Source organism: Phyllopteryx taeniolatus, chromosome 19 (genome assembly GCF_024500385.1).
Source record: "Phyllopteryx taeniolatus isolate TA_2022b chromosome 19, UOR_Ptae_1.2, whole genome shotgun sequence".
NCBI lineage: Eukaryota > Metazoa > Chordata > Actinopteri > Syngnathiformes > Syngnathidae > Phyllopteryx > Phyllopteryx taeniolatus.
Genome location: NC_084520.1, coordinates 11090478 through 11106689, shown reverse-complemented (window position 1 = coordinate 11106689; position 16212 = coordinate 11090478). Strand labels below are relative to the sequence as shown.

The 16212-nt window shown below is 40.8% G+C and overlaps 4 protein-coding genes across 13 annotated transcripts in view; 2 read left to right on the top strand and 2 right to left on the bottom strand.

Annotated features, from left to right (window-relative positions):
* Positions 1–3014, bottom strand: part of LOC133469169 (archaemetzincin-2-like) — a 38819-nt gene extending 35805 nt beyond the window's left edge. For 7 of the 8 annotated variants that reach the window (XR_009785628.1, XR_009785627.1, XR_009785629.1 and 4 more), the window contains exons 1-5: positions 2910–3014; positions 1428–1716; positions 1058–1231; positions 803–931; positions 43–206 (exon numbers count right to left, since the gene is read on the bottom strand). Coding sequence is in view for 5 of the 8 variants with exons in the window: in XM_061755901.1 (XP_061611885.1) it covers positions 43–206; positions 803–931; positions 1058–1231; positions 1428–1716 (756 nt within the window). In the remaining 3 variants the exon portion in view is untranslated. The other variant, XM_061755903.1, reaches the window with a different exon arrangement.
* Positions 2977–4681, top strand: si:dkey-21c1.1 (uncharacterized protein LOC100150256 homolog). The gene is made up of 3 exons (XM_061755923.1): positions 2977–3568; positions 3844–3949; positions 4055–4681. Exons 1-3 carry the CDS (start codon positions 3552–3554, stop codon positions 4310–4312), a joined length of 381 nt encoding a protein of 126 aa, XP_061611907.1. The 5' UTR covers positions 2977–3551; the 3' UTR covers positions 4313–4681.
* Positions 4682–5295: 614 nt separating this feature from the next.
* Positions 5296–14640, bottom strand: tepsin (TEPSIN adaptor related protein complex 4 accessory protein). Of its 3 annotated transcripts, XM_061755909.1 has the most exons (13): positions 14491–14640; positions 14091–14163; positions 13896–13987; positions 13051–13144; positions 12913–12980; positions 12761–12842; positions 11695–11766; positions 11430–11618; positions 9872–10052; positions 9509–9622; positions 8997–9075; positions 6827–6961; positions 5296–6733 (listed from the first exon to the last, which is right to left on the bottom strand). In XM_061755909.1, exons 1-13 carry the CDS (start codon positions 14527–14529, stop codon positions 6251–6253), a joined length of 1701 nt encoding a protein of 566 aa, XP_061611893.1. In that variant the 5' UTR covers positions 14530–14640; the 3' UTR covers positions 5296–6250. The 3 variants fall into 3 exon arrangements, with proteins under 3 accessions (XP_061611893.1, XP_061611891.1, XP_061611892.1); XM_061755907.1 differs by having other exon boundaries at positions 5296–6961; positions 11430–11621; XM_061755908.1 differs by having other exon boundaries at positions 5296–6961.
* Positions 14641–14911: 271 nt separating this feature from the next.
* On the top strand, positions 14912–16006 carry ndufaf8 (NADH:ubiquinone oxidoreductase complex assembly factor 8). The gene is made up of 4 exons (XM_061755924.1): positions 14912–15027; positions 15156–15240; positions 15600–15710; positions 15775–16006. Exons 2-4 carry the CDS (start codon positions 15160–15162, stop codon positions 15793–15795), a joined length of 213 nt encoding a protein of 70 aa, XP_061611908.1. The 5' UTR covers positions 14912–15027; positions 15156–15159; the 3' UTR covers positions 15796–16006.
* Positions 16007–16212: the final 206 nt, after the last annotated feature.

Below are 16212 nucleotides of genomic sequence, written 5' to 3'. Positions count from 1 at the left end.
GAATTAGAGGAAGAGCATGGTTTTGATTTTTTTAAATACAACCTTGCAGGATCTCAGTAAGAGAGTGCTGGTGATGGGTGGAGTGTACTGGCCATCAAAGACAGAATAGTCCCCCTGCTTTGGCTGATGCTGTTTCTTCAACCTTCCTGCATAACTCTTGCTGTAGAAGCTGTCATCGTACCTGGCAAAGCTGAAAACACCAATTCCTACAAGCAATGCAAATAGCCATCAATGGGGCAAATTACTGACTTACATCAAATTACATTTAGACACACTATTACCTCACTGAGAGTGTCAAACAAAAATGATCATTGCTGTCTTTTAAAAGGCAGAATTTTTGATCCAACACTTGTGTTGGAAATCATTCAAATTGTTTTTATGTACTAGAACATTTTGACTTCAGATCAGCTGATCTGTCCATAAATGTCAAAATATATGATTTTTCAATGTCGCTTGATGCATCCCTTATTTTCCATTTTCTGTGGCGCTTGTCCTCATTAGGGTCACAGGCGAGCTGGACCCGGCTGACCCCGGACTAGTCACCAATCAATCGCAGGGCACATATAGGCAAACAGCCATCTACACTCACTATGGGAAATACAGTATCTATGAGAAATGTAGTATTCAATTAACCTAATATGAATATGTTTGCAGTGTTGGAGAAAGCCAGACTACCCGGTGGGAACGCGCAAACTCCACACAGGCGGGCTACACTGTAGGTGCAGACGTGCTGACCACAAGGCTACCGTGCTGCCCTTTATCTATTTTTCTCTAAACAATTTGTAACTTTGTAAAATCTTACCCCTATTGAGAGATGCTTGTCCAAATACAAAATTCCAGGAGTCTTTTGGGTACAGGTCAATCATTGTGATTCCAACAATACAAAAAGCCTCTTTTGGTTTCCGGTTCCACAAAAATTCTAGCAAGTCACCTATGAGGGGAAATAGTGTGAACATAGCACAGATCATAATAATAACCGAATCGTTTGCACTCTCATGCTTCATTGATGTGTGATGCCTTTCTAGGCTTGCCAATTTAAGTAGATATTGCCAATTACCAGTAAGCAGCTGAAGGATTTGTGAGCCATGGTTAATCCTGAAAGAGCACCCTGTTTGTTCAACTGTGACAGCTGGTAACCAACGAACAGGCAGTCCATAGAAGAAGGCTTGGCAGTATTCTCGAAGCCATTCCACATACTGCTCAGTCTGGGGCCCGGCCTCGCCAAAAGCACCTACAACGAAACATGAAGGTCAAACTAGGGCTGACAAATACTGTGATCAATGAATACCTATCGACAAAACTAGTTCGGATAGGCTCCAGCTCACCTATGACCCTAATGGGGATAAGTGGTAAAGAAAATGGATGGATGGATTTAAAATCATCACAGAATATGTACTATTGCCCGTTGAGACAAAAAGACAACCAACCTATGGTCTGAATGTAAATAGTGCCACAGCTTGCACTTAGGACGTTTCTGTGAGGGTTTCTATAAAAGCTCTCAAAGTCTTGAGGATCCTCAGGATGAGAGGGAATCCAGTCTGAATCTGAATGCACAGTAACAGGCTGGAAAAGAGAACTAGGCTGCCCTGGATGCAGTCCTTCCTCTAAAAGGCGACGTTCTTCTTTGGTGTACTGACTGTAAAGTTCAGCCAAGTCCTTAGAATTGGAAACCAATGCTGTTTTCAGGGTCTCCGCGGAGTGGTGTATCACCTTCATCTGTAAAAGAAAATGCAAAGATAAAGCACAGTGAAGGCAACACCACACATTTCTACAGCACCCGAGATGTGACATGGGGGGATGTGGCCACAATATTGATATTAAATGCGTACAAAATGCTGATTTGTTAGCATGAATTAACTATAATGTGTGCACAAAATACTATTTTGTGGCCATGAAGTAGGTACAATTTGTCCATATATTAATAATACCCATCCATTTCTACACTTCTTATTATATATTATATACTTTTCTGAAAAACTCACTGTATTTGTGCCCAAAACAAAGCCCTGTGTAATATTGTTCGCCAATGTCCTCACTAAAAATTGTGTTGTTTTTTTTTCTCTTCATTTCTATTCTCAGCCATCCAGGTCAAGGTAATCAGCAATGGTTGAATCAAGGCAACTGGTGTCTTCTTGTTTGATGACTTTTTTTTTTAGTTTTCCAAAAATTGGGGGAAAAAATGACTTAGGCAACTATGCAATGAGGTTAACAATACAAAAGTATCACTTTAGTGCCGTTTTGGTGCAAAGGAACTATGGTGAAGTTGAGGAGCTTGACCTAGTGCTTTGCCGCCATCTTGTGGCATCTATAGGCAATTATAAACCTTTTTGTGGCAGCGTCAATTATGCGCTGATTTTTTCTATTTGCACAGGGCTCGAGACTTTTAAAACTGCATTTACAGTACTTTTTGCAAAATTTTTGGTGGCGTGTCGAGACATTGTTTCTAATGTAAAATATGTGCCTTGGCTCAATAAAGGTTGGTAAACATTGAATATATGCTATTGCAGTTTCTTGCAAAGGTGCACTCTATTTGTTACGTGGGACGTAAATAAGTAAAAATAGAAATTACATTTTTCGTAGGCACATTATAAATATTGCGTAGCCATAAAGTAAATTATTATGGCTACAATTTTGTGTTATGTGACCAAATATTAGCATTTTGTCTGCACGGTAGCCACAATTTTGAAAATGTCCTGTCTGAGTCTGCGTACATTTCAGATTACAGTCCAGGCTAACAGCAATAGCATTTTTCTGCCCACATGCGCAGTCAAAAAGACTGTCTAAGCAGTACAAATGGTAAAAAAAACAAAAAACTTCCGGGATAAGCGCTGCAATTACAGGTTAAGTAATACGAACACTGAAATGACGCGCCAATTAAATATAATTCAAGTAAATAAAAAAATGTTTACGTCGTAAACGGAAAGCTACTTTGACGCTACGTCGATACTTCCGCCTTTGTCCGATGACGTTGTGACAACAGAGGGGCGGGGCTTGGTGACGTCAAGGACTGCTTACTGTAGTTACCTGCTCGTCATTACAAAGCTAAAGTGCTGCATATGTGACTCGGCAACTTAAACGTTATCGTATTTTTTTATTTTATTATTTCAAAGCTTTTAGTACCGTTGTCAGTTTTTTTCAGAAGAACAGCCAAGCACAGCTGTTTTTCTTTTTTCCCCAGCAGAGCGGGCGGAATACGACAGCGGAAGAACTTGGTCACAGTGCAGCGTTTTTGAGGTTAGTTAGCCGTGTCAAGATTAGCAGGCTCTGCTGTCATGCCGAAATCTCCTCAAGATTTCCACTTTTAGCTGTTCAGCACTTCACCGAGCGAGCAGAAGGCCACAGTTGGAAGTGTGAAATTAATCTTCCATTTTCTTGGGCCGCTGGAGCTCCTTACGTACACGCGCACGTAAGCGTCAAGTAAGGAATGAGAGGGAGTATGTCTCGCGCTATGGTTGTGGAACTATAGCTCGAGTCAGAAGATTTGTACATTCAAATTCAGCTCACAAGGAGTGTCCACCTTTCTCTTTGCAACATCTGCCAAGACTGCTGCAATGCTGACAGATAACAGGTACAGTAAATTATATGTTTGCCTAATGTTTGCCATTCCATGTCATGCCAACTCCAAAAAGAGCTCAGTGAATCATCAAAGTCCCTGTCATAATATGTGATCATGTAACTGCCCGATTGTGTGTAGCCGTAGCTATTTTTGGTTCCTCAGGCTCTTAGTGCTCTTTCAGATGCACGCCCCCCCCCAACACCTCCCCTCCTTTTCCACTCCTCACTGCATCATTCCTTCCACACCACATTTGAACATCTTCCTTTTTACATGTTCGCTGTGCACAGGAAGCGCCACCGAAGCAGTGACAGTGAGGAGAATCAACAGCTGAGTCCTCAGGCCAAAAGGTCAGGGGGGGATCCCTGCCTACTTGTATCTGATTTGGACTCCGAGGTACATTGTGCTTGAGTTGCTCATCATATATGCAGTAAAAATGGGCAGGAATGTTAAATTTTGTATCCAAGTAAAAGCCTGTTTCTCTATGTTCTGGATTGGTAGTCTTCAAGCAGTGACAGCAGCAGTGGCGTCTGCAGTACGGAGAGACCGATGGTGGTCACGAGCAGGCCGTGCATCCACAGCCAGAGCAACCGCATCCCCCAGTACTCCCCCAGCAGCAAGCCCAAGGACTCGGCAATCTCAGCGCAGCACGGTTTCCATGGCGATGGCAGCACTTTCTCTTACGACTCCATCAACAGAGTCCTGAGGGAGGCGCACTTCAGCAGTCTACAGACGAGAGGGGGCCCGGGTTCGACATGACCGACATCGGTGACCCCGTTTTCACATCTCTCGCCCAATTTGAACGGAACCGCCCTGGTCCAAACGGGTGAGGGGGGTGAGTGAAGTGTGGGGATGTTTACATATTATGGGCTGTAAGGCTCATCCCCACCCCTGCCATATACCATTCGTGAAGACCATACGCACATTTGCCTTTTCATGGCCCAGCCACTGTGGTTTACTGTGCAGTATTGATATGCGTGTGTGTGCACGCGCCCTGTGCACTTTATAAAGAGGTATAATTCTCTTGACATGCGTGCATTGATGTGTGTTCATTGGTGCTAATCACAAGAGAAGTGGGATCCAAAGTGCTTGCAAAAGTAAATAAAGCGATGCACTTTACTCCAAAAACCAGGTTTCTGTTTTTTTTTTTTTTTTTTTTCCCCCCTCCTCGACCATCACACCACTTTTACACCCCACGTGTTCCCATGTACAAAATACTGTACAGTTGTGCCTTGAGATACAAGTTTAATTTGTTCCGTGACCACATTCCTGGAATCATCTTTACCCATTGAAATGAATGGGAATGGTATTAATCCATTTCAGCCTCCTCCCCCAAAATAAAAAGTGTTTTTTAATAAGGAAAATAGCTCTATAATAATGTAATAATAGACTAAAGTGCCATGACTTAATGCTGCAATCCAATTCATTGTGCTGCTCCTTCTGGTATGCCCAACTTGTTGATTGTTTGAAACTGCTGCCAAATCAGCTAAGTCAGGTCAGCTCACAGAAAACAAAATGACTGTAAAATTGGCAGCAATTTATCACATTTCACACGAAGGCAATATCGAAAACAGCTACGATTTAGTGCTAAATCCTTGAAATATGTCCTCATTAACACAAGTTGTCTCTAATTGTAGGAGTCTAGTTTGCATTTACAAAGCCGAAACCAGCAGGTTTCAAAATTAACATTTAGCATGACAGGGCACGCAAACTATACTGTGTGATAAAATCAAGACAGTAAATTAAGCGCATGTGCTTTTTATTTGTTTACATGACAGATTGCGATTGTTAAATATTCTGCATGTTAAACTGACTCTAAATGTACCTTTGTCTGACTAATCACGTCTCTAAACAGTTGGTTTGCCACACCAACATTGAGCTGTGTAGCCATGCACTCTAGCACCACGTGTTAGTTGACAAGCTGTAAACAAATTATTTTAGCCTCACAATCAGACATTTACATGAGTGTAATAGGAAATACTGGAAGACAACTCTGACTCGGATAGCGGGTCTTTAAGAAAAGCTATTTTAGTGCAAACCAAAGTGCAAGCTGGTGGTTCAGGATGGGTTTCAGAGGTTGTTTTTGTCGCCTAAAATGAATCCTGAGATAAAATAACTCGATAAACTTTCTCCACATCATACCCAGTCAATACTTGTGGAGACACAAAGTCCAAAAGATGAGTACAGCAATGTGCGCATAGTTGACCACCTTTGTCTCCTGCATAAGGAGACATCCACGTGAGACAAATGTTTCACTTCTACCAGGGTTGGGCAAACCTTTGATTTTTAAAAGAGAGGGATGAGCCAGGTCATTTGTGGATGAGGTGAAAAATATCTGATATTTTTTTTATAATGAAGTACTAGTCATTTTCATTTTACTATTCATAACTAGCCAATGGCTTTATATAATATATGTTCAAAGTTAGATGTAAGAGTGGTTGGTAAAATATTATAATATTTTATTATTGATAATAAATCAAATCAATTATTAGATAAATAAAAGGAAAATCAAAATCATTTTTAACAACCAAATAAATTTTAGGGGTAAAAATGACTAAAGTAACAAATATTACAAGACACTTGGTAAAGTGCCCACAGGCCATATTTTGCCCACCCCTGTGTTCCACTAACGTAATACATTTTCAAAATGACATCTCTGTATTAAGTTTCAAAAGGTGCAAAGCATCTCGCTAGAGGTCAAGAGTTGAGAAACGAGAAGGCGGATGACTGTTGGCTACTGTCAGACACAACTGAAACAGGACTGTAAGGTTGGTTCTTCTTCAGAGGGTCCTGTCGTGAGTTTGGGTCTAGGCGGGTAGTCTCGCACAGAGGCCTGGCCCTGTTGACCAGCATCATACCACTGAACAGGGACAGTCTGCTGACACAAGGCTGTGTGCATTCCTCATCTTTAGTAGCTAAAGTCAAATGAGTCCTGACAGGAGCCAGGAACAATTGTTGCTCAGTCAGGGGAGGTTTCTCACAGCTGTTGTCCACACTGAATGGCGAGGATGGCTGACAGACACGATCATTATGAGGAGAGAACGTGGGCTCTAAAGAACCCGAGAATGTAGACGTAAGAACTTGGCTAGATATGTGGTTGACTTGATAACTGCTACTGGCAGGATCCTGTTTGGCAGCATGGTGAACTCCACCCATGAGGGCCTTGAACTGTCTCAGGATCTGGTAGAAGCAGATAAGGGGTGGGGGAAACAGTATTATCTCCTCCAGTTTTATCCATTTTAAACATTTAAAGCCCCTTACTGGCTCTTGCACCTTTGTGGCTTTGTTGGTCACAGGTCCTGGAGGGCCCTCACTGAGCTGACAGAGCCTGCGTTGCGTCGCTCCAAAGATTTGCTCCAGAGACAAGAGGTCGGCAGTCATGAGGCAGGCAACAGCACACAACGCCCTCTGCAGGATTAAAGAGAAGCAAAATATTTGCGTTTATTTGCCATCATTAAAGAGAATACGGCTGCTCAATGGGTGTGTGCGTGAACGGTTGTCTGTCTCTGTATGTATCCTGTGATCGGATCGTTACTGGCAGTAGTGGAAGTTGATTGGCTGGTAATAGCTAGCTCCTTAGCACAAGATATAGTACAACCCCAATTCCAATGAAGTTGGGACATGGTGTTAAACATAAATAAGAACAGTGCAAATCATGTTCAACCTATATTTAATTGAATACACTACAAAGACAAGATATTTAATGTTCAAACTGCTAAACTTTATTGTTTTTAGCAAATAATCATTAACTTAGAATTTTATGGCTGCAACACCTTCCAAAAAAGTTGGGACAGGTGGCAAAAAAAATTGAGAAAGTTGAGGAATGCTCATCAAACACAGGTGGGTCCCATGATTGGGTATAAAAGGAGCTTCCCTGAATTGCTCAGTCATTCACAAGCAAAGATGGGGCGAGGTTCACCTCTTTGTGAACAAGTGCGTGAGAAAATAGTCGAACAGTTTAAGGACAATGTTCCTCAACGTACAATTGCAAGGAATTTAGGGATTTCATCATATACGGTCCACAATATCATCAAAACGTTCAGAGAATCTGGAGAAATGACTGCATGTAAGCGACAAGGCCGAAAACCAACATTGTATGCCCGTGACCTTCGATCCCTCAGGCGGCACTGTATCAAAAACCGACATCAATGTGTAAAGGATATCACCACATGGGCTCAGGAACACTTCAGAAAACCAATGTCAGTAAATACAGTTCGGCGCGACATCCGTAAGTGCAACTTGAAACTCTACTATGCAAAGCAAAAGCCATTTAGCAACAACACCTAGAAACGCCGCCGGCTTCTCTGGGCCTGAGCTCATCTGAGATGGACTGATGCAAAGTGGAAAAGTGTTCTGTGGTCCGACGAGTCCACATTTCAAATTGTTTTTGGAAATTGTGGACGTCTTGTCCTCCGGGCCAAAGAGGAAAAGAACCATCCGGACTGTTATGGACGCAAAGTTCAAAAGCTAGCACCTGTGATGGTATGGGGCTGTGTTAGTGCCAATGGCATGGGTAACTTACACATCTGTGAAGACACCATTAATGCTGAAAGGTACATACAGGTTTTGGAGAAACATATGCTGCCATCCAAGTGACGTCTTTTTCATGGACGCCCCTGCTTATTTCACCAAGACAATGCCAAACCACATTCTGCACGTGTTACAACAACATGACTTCGTAGTAAAAGAGTGCGGGTACTAGACTGGCCTACCTGCAGTCCAGACCTGTCTCCCATTGAAAATGTGTGGCACATTATGAAGCGTAAAATGCGACAACGGAGACCCCGGACTGTTGAACGGCTGAAGCTGTACATCAAGCAAGAATGGGAAAGAATTCCACCTACAAAGCTTCAACAATTAGTGTCCTCAGTTCCCAAACGTTTATTGAATGTTGTTAAAAGAAAAGGTGATGTAACACAGCGGTAAACATGACCCTGACCCAGCTTTTTTTGGAACATGTTGCAGCCATAAAATTCTAAGTTAATGATTATTTGCTAAAAACAAGAAAGTTTATCAGTTTGAATATTAAATATCTTACCTTTATAGTGTATTCAATTAAATATAAGTTGAACATGATTTGCAAATCATTGTATTCACTTTTTATTTATGTTAAACACAACGTCCCAACTTCATTGGTATTGGGGTTGCTCAAGTAATGATAAATATCGTTAGCAATACTCTGTCTACAGTGGTGCCTTGAGATACGAGTGGCCCAACGTTTTTGTTGATATGAGCCGTCCTTCGGCAGGGGCGATTATTTGATTTGACTTGATCGCAAAAATTTGAAATATGAGCGCTGTATGGTGGCAGTGAACTCAACTCATCCCACACATATATTATTTGTCTGTTATGTCAAATCTTATGAGTCTTGGTCCCTCACACCTGTGAACTGTGAGGGTTCACTGTATCAAAAATGGACACATAGCTGCTCAATGGTTATTACCATGTTAACAGTGTTGGCGGGATCTTGTAGCCTGCTCAAGAGCAACTCCACCACAACCTCACAGTTAAGAGTGGAGCACCTGACGGGATTAAACGTAAAACACAAATGTCAACAAATACAAATACTGTACTGCAGTTCAAAATACAGTGAAACCTCTAAAAGGTCAAGTGCAGACTGTTCTAGAATTTAAAAAACAAACAAACAAACAAAACCACGCCTGCTTAGGTAATCCTTTGATATTCACTGAACAGAGGCACGAGAAGTGAACGTATTTCATGTGATGTCATGCATGACAGTGCTTCAATTTCCCAAATTGAGTGCTGCGATTGGCTGGCGACCAGTTCAGGGTGTAACCCTCCAGCACGCCCGCGACCCTAGTGAGAGGATAAGCGGTACAGAAAATTGATGGATGAATGGAGTGTGACTTTAAAAGCTTATTTTTCCTGACTTTAGAGGTTCCACTGTATCACGCTTGTGAGTTAAGCCAAATTCAAAGAAGTTGCTGTACTCACTCTTTGATAAAGTGCTGGCTCTCCTCATTGGTCAAAAACACTCTGGACCCTTCGGTCAGCTTGCTGATGAGCGCCATCTCCTGAACGCAGTCCCCCAACTGCAAAGCTTCCACCCTGACAACCACAGAACTAACTCAGTGATTTCCAATGTCATCAAAAGTTTAGAGACGTTCAAATGAGGTTCACCTATAAAAGTCCATTAGGTTTATCTTGAAATTTCTCTTGAAAGCCAAATATCTCACTTTTTGTGATTGTGTACGACGTGCCTTGGCGTAACAAAAATTGGGAAACATTGAACTCGATTCCAAGTTGAATTTTTCACTACATTGTGATTTATAAATGGAAATGGGCCTCTCCGCTCACCGCTCCGATAAGTCCCCGCTGCTTTCTCTGCTGGCCCCTGATTGGCTTCCCGTGCACTTGCTGCCTGCGGAGGCCCTGCTATTGGTGGAGATGTCCTGAGAGGAGTTGTGAGAAGAGGTGTTGCCACTGTCAGTCTCTTCCCAGCCGCCTCCGACCTGCCCTGGACACCGCTGCGTCACTCCTGTTGTGAAAACACGTGGGTAGTAAAACACTGCCGTGTCACACGTTTACATCATATGAGTTTGTGATATTGTTTTCAGATACATTTTTTATTTATTAATTATTTTTTTAAACGCGAATCTATTTCCCCCCTCCTAACCAACAGAAAATGTACTTGAGAGTGAAAAAAACATAACCCCCACTTTTGGAGGTTGCTCTATTTCTCCTGAAGCCAAACTTTTTGCCCAGCATTAACTTCCACATGCAAATATTTTTCATTTACAGATGTTAAAATAAATGCTTCCTCTTGGAAAATGTCCCTTTTCTCAAAATGTACTGTCATTATACATGTTTCGTAATAAATTAACATTAGTAATTGCTAAACAATTTAACAAAATAAAATTAACCATCAAATTGCAAGGCTAGTCTAGTCCATGCTTTTTGTCAAATAACAACTCACACCGAATCCAGCCCTTTCACACTCTTTTCTCATGTAGAGTTGTACAGATGAGGCAAGGCTTGTAAATGCATACAGTGCATATAAAACGTCAACACCCCTGTTGAAATGCTAGATTTTTGTGACATGAAAAATTAATACACCAAAATCAATCATTTCAAAGGTTTTCCACCAATAATGTGAGCTATAACCTGTACAATTCAATTGAAAAAATATTTTAACAGGGAAAGTAAAAACAAACAAATGAAATAATGTGGTTGTACAAGTTTGGACACCCTCTTGTAACTGGAATGTGGCTGTTTATAATTAACCAATCACATTCAAACTCATGTTAAATGGGAGTCAGCACACAGTTGACACAATTTAAAGTGCCTCTGCTTAACCCTAAATAAATTAAAGATGTTCTAATAGGCTTTTCCTGACACAATTTCCCTCATGTGTATTCGTCAAATTTTGTTATGGGCCAATGAAACCAAGGTTGAACTTTTTGGCTTGCTTTAAGGCCATTTTTATCTTCAGCTGTAACTGGGCCCTCGTCAGGTGTAAGGAATTGTGAACAGTTCCATATAGCAATCGGTGTTAGAACAGGCTCAGGTTAATCAGAGGCACTTCAAATGTTTGCAGGTGTGTGCTGACTCCCATTTAACATGAGTTTGAATGTGATTGGTCACTGGTTATTTCTGAACAGAGCCGCATCAGTTATAAGAGGGTGTGTACACTTGTGAAAGCACATTACTTCAGCGGTTTACTTTCACCTCCCCTTTTGAAAAGATAAAGATAAAAAAAAATAGATTGAGCTGTCCAGGTGTTAGGCCATATCGATGGTGGAAGAAGTTTCAAAATGATTTTTCAGAGTCTCATCTTTTATGTCACAAAGTCCTAGCATTTGAATAGGGGGGTGTAGACTATTTACCTCTACTGTATGTGTGTGTAATGTCTGACCTTTTAGTCTGCGAGCAGGCAGACTGTAGGCACATGCTGGTACAGCCACCTCTATTGGCACAGAGGGCGCCACTACAGGCCGGTAGTGGTTGTCATGGAGACGGATGCCCTGGTGTTCCGTCGGGGGAAGGACAGCACTGGCTACTACTTCTGCAGCTTTCTGGATCTTATTCAGAAGTGAGACGTTGCCTGCTGAAAACCACGGAGAGCGATAAAGCAAAAAAAGTGCACGGGAATTATGCAACTTGTACACAAAGTGACTTACCGGTCCCTTGCTTCCCTGGATTGTAGCCAAAGCCTTGCATTCCCACCCTGTGGGAAGCTGCTGATCCCATCCCTGGAAAGAGAGGCCCCAACGGAACACACACACACACAATCTTAAAATCAGTATCATTGTTAATGCTTGGGGTGGTCAACTTGTAGTTCTTAAACTGGCACTCCATAAAAATTCAACAAGAGGTACTTTCAATGTGTACGCATACTGTGCTTGGTATGCACTGGCGTGGGGGAAGAACTTTAAAAAAAAATACAGCATGTTTGTTCAACCATTAACATTGTGTTACCAAAGAGAGCAAGTCATTCTCGACACTTAATATTGGTCAATAATTTGTAAAAAAAAAAAAAAAAAAAACAGAGCTATGTCGGGACAGACCAATAGTATCAATTTGTGGAACAAATGTAAAATTGATCAAATCTGGACATAGGAGCTTTCGGCACGATGCTAGTGAAGTATATGCAAGTCGTGTTCACTACTCAACAGCAACCAATCATTATTTCAAAGTAACATGCCCAGGTTAAGATTATTTTATTGGATTTTGTGCTAAATCTGCACTGTTTATTAACTATGTCCAACAGAAAAAAAATATACCATTACCTTAGACCTGCTAAAGTGGAATAGTATGGTTTTATTACAATAAAAGTAACGACGGTTCATGGAGTAGTGTTCCAATTGTATTTATGCATGTAATTTTTTTTCTGTAATTGTGCTGCTTTCATGTGCGCATTCTATACACAACATATGATATTTACGTACAATATACCATTGAAAAAGTAACTAAGTAAATTTTATTTATATAGCGCTTTTTACAGAGATGACAAAGTGGAAACTGGAATGCTCACCTAAACACAATTTCCTTTTTTGTTTCCATTTAGTCATATTACCAGGAATTTCATAAAATTTATATGTACAATGAGGTCATAAATTATACATACTGAAGCCAAACTTGAGTAAAGTTAACTATTAGTTCTTCAATGGGTATTTTCTGGCTGGAAATGGCCCCAGAAAATGGCAAAAGACTAAGTTGTAAAAAGATACTTTTCTCATTACTCACCCATTGTTGAGGGTACCACGTTAAATGGCAGCGCACCACTTTTTACATAAATTGTATCTGTGAAAAGCAGCCGTGCAACTTCCTGCAAACAGGAAAAGGCAATATGTTTTAGCTTGTGTTTGGCTGTATGAGTGATTGGGTCTTTTTCTTACCTGGGCCGTGTTTCTCACTTTCTGATACAAAGCCGTACCGTGGATGGGATCAGGAGGGCCGCTGTAAACTAAAAAAAAAAAAACAGTAAATATTCAGGTTACGGCAGCAAAATTTCAGAGTGTTAACTCATGTTCAACCTGATGCTTGCTGAATAAAGGTGGAATTCCTCCTGAGTTCAGTGAGGAAATGTTTTGAGCCATGGCCGCTCAGATGTACAAAGATCTTCAGCACCTGAAATGCAAGAGATGTGGATCACATTGTTTCCCAACCTTTACTAAGCCAAGGCACATATTTTACATTAGAAAAATCTCAGCACTCCACCAAACAAAAATGTCACAAAAAGCATATATACTGAAACAATGATGATCTTGTCTCAATTGACTCAAAAATGTGCACACTCATGGTAACTTTGGGCAGGTGAATACATAAGTTAATTGGACCTTCTGCCATCTGATGGAAGCGCATATAATTGTTCTGCCTGTCACTGTATGTTGCTGACACATACATGAAGAAAGAGACATTATTTTTTAACAAAAATACATTATTTGTAGTAATAATCATTCTTGACCCAATAAAGTTCAATTGAATAATTTCCCACAGTACCCCTGATGATCTCACACAACACACAAATGGCCAGGATGTAAAAACTTTTCTGACATGCTGATTATTAAATTTCAAAAATAAAAATAATTTAAAAAAAATTGTGTGCTGATTGCTACAGACATGTTTTGCTAGTTGAATGTTTCTCTGACATGGCAACACATACAGAATGAAATCTGATTGGGCAAAAATAAAATACAAATCTAATATCCACATACATGTACTGGACGCAGAGATGTGTTATGAAATGGAGAGAACAGACTGTTGGGAATAAATGAATACAATTTTATTGAACAAATACTGGAACTTGGGTTGCAAATGTAGGTCAGCGCAGAAAGCCTTGCTTGCCCTGACGTTCACCACTCTTATAAAACTGTCTCACCTTGAGTTTGACATGACAGGACTCGACTTGAAGCCTGTCTAGCAGATACTCTAGCAAACACTGATCACTCGCCAAAGACTCGTGGGAGATTTCTGAAAAGGGATAGCAGTTAAGGGGTTTAGATCACGTGCATTCCTGCTGGATTTAAGGTTCCTGCAACAAACGTGGAAAGCGTTACAGGTAGCCAAAGGATACTTCCAATTTCTTGGAAAAGGTAACCAGGACAGGGGCTCTCATCATCTGCTGTCGCCTTCATCAGAGTCGGGACCTTCAGTAGTAGAGGCAGGACGAGGCATTTAAACATGTTTGTTTTTACGTAAAAAAAGACTCGTGTCTCGCGAGTTCCCACGTGAGCTGGTTGTTTTACCGTTGCCCTAACCACCTTCCATTTGCAAACTTTGACAGCCTGACATGACGAGTAAAATGACGACAATTCATGCTGTCAGTTTCAAGCAGCAGGCTAGGGTTGCTAACAAGCTAATGATGGCACAGCCACACAGCTTCTGTGCCACGTAAACAATAACGCCATACGAGTCACAAACCATTTAGCTCATATGTGATTCAATAACGAACAACCAAAATGATTTCCACTTACTTTCTGAAGGAAGGCTAACCGTTCCATGAATGTAGCCATGATTTAGCAATCGTAGCTGCGGGTTACTCATCTTTCAGTAGAGTGGTTCCGGAGGAGGCGGGGCTTAATGTGACAGATACCCAATCGGAATTCAATTGGCTATTTAGCAAACCGAACCAACCAATCGGTCAACGTTAAATTGGCATTGCCTTTTGGTGGCTGAAACAACAAGCGAATCAGGAATAATCACGTCTGTGTTTTTTTTAAATTCATTTATCCACCTATTTTTTTAAGTCTCTTTACACATTACACAACTAAGGAATCAGCAAACAGTCATTGTAAAATGAGTTTTCAGCTAAAAAATATATATATCAAATGGCTGTTTTAGAAACGCCCTACGAGCTAAAACAACCAATAGCTTAACGTAAAACTGGCGTTATCATATGATTGACAAAGCAGCAAGCGAATCACAATGCACCATATTGTGCCGCTGTTTCTTTAATTACGAAGCCAACATAAATGGCGCCGTCCATGTAGCTCCAGTGTCACATCTGTTAGGTAATTTTGTTTTTTTTGGTCACCTTTAAGGAAATATTTGACATTAAAAAACTGAGGAGTTTGCAAACTATCCGGATTCTCAATATAATCTCACTTAGATACAATAATTGCTGTTTACATCCTAACAGCATCATGTCGGGGTCAAATGTTTGGCATCGCAGCCGGGAGAAATTAAAACGTTTTTCCGAATTGTTTGCACAGTGTACAGAAGAGGTAAGGATTGAAAGTCCTACTTATTCTCATTTCATTCTGAGCTATCTTTATATATATATATATATATATATATATATAAGCATTTGAAAACCAGCTGACTGGGAGGTGATGTCAATTATTTTACAGTTAAATGTAGTGACTGTGTAATCATGAACAATCCAATGAGATTCAAACAAGCATTGTGAAAACTATTGAACTAATGAACAGTACCATGAGATAATATTTATACTTCGTTACTTCCAAACTGTGCAAAAGGTAGCGTATCTGCTACATTTCTAGTGTATTGAATCTTTTATTTCAGTGTAAGTGTATCCGCCAGCGTATATTTGACAGAAACACGGTTTTGCGTTGTAATTCAGGCAACCGCTTATGGCAAATGTGTGGCAGCTACCACAACAAGCAGGCAGGAACTGAAGAAGGATCATTGTGCTAAGGAATTTGCAGCCCTGAAGACGTGCTTTGCAAATGCTGTAGGTAACATAGTCAGAAATTGTCCTGCTGGTCCCCTTTATTGACAGCTCTCTTTTGTTTCAGGCCAAGAAAAACTCCAAATGAACGGAAAATCCCAATTTGGGTTTGAGGACGCAATTTAAGTCAGCTGTGAGATGGTAGTCATGATCAATTCTGAGAAATCACTACTTTTGACTGGGAATGTACTGAATGGGTGTCATAATACTCTTGAAAAAGACTGTGTATGTGCTGGTTATGAAAAACTCAAAAAACATTTCTATGACAATGTTAATAAACTGATGGAGTGCTTAGTTTATCTGCATCACAGTTCTGGGCTGTGTGGACAAGTGTGCATGTGTGGGTTTAAATTACCCATAATTGTTAATGGTTGTTTTATATGCCTCGATTGGCTGGTTACCAGCCCAAAGTCAGCTGGAATAGGTTCCAGCTCACCTGTGACCCAAATGAGGAAAAATGCAATAGAAAATGGATGGATTAACTAAACAGAAACAGACTTTTCCC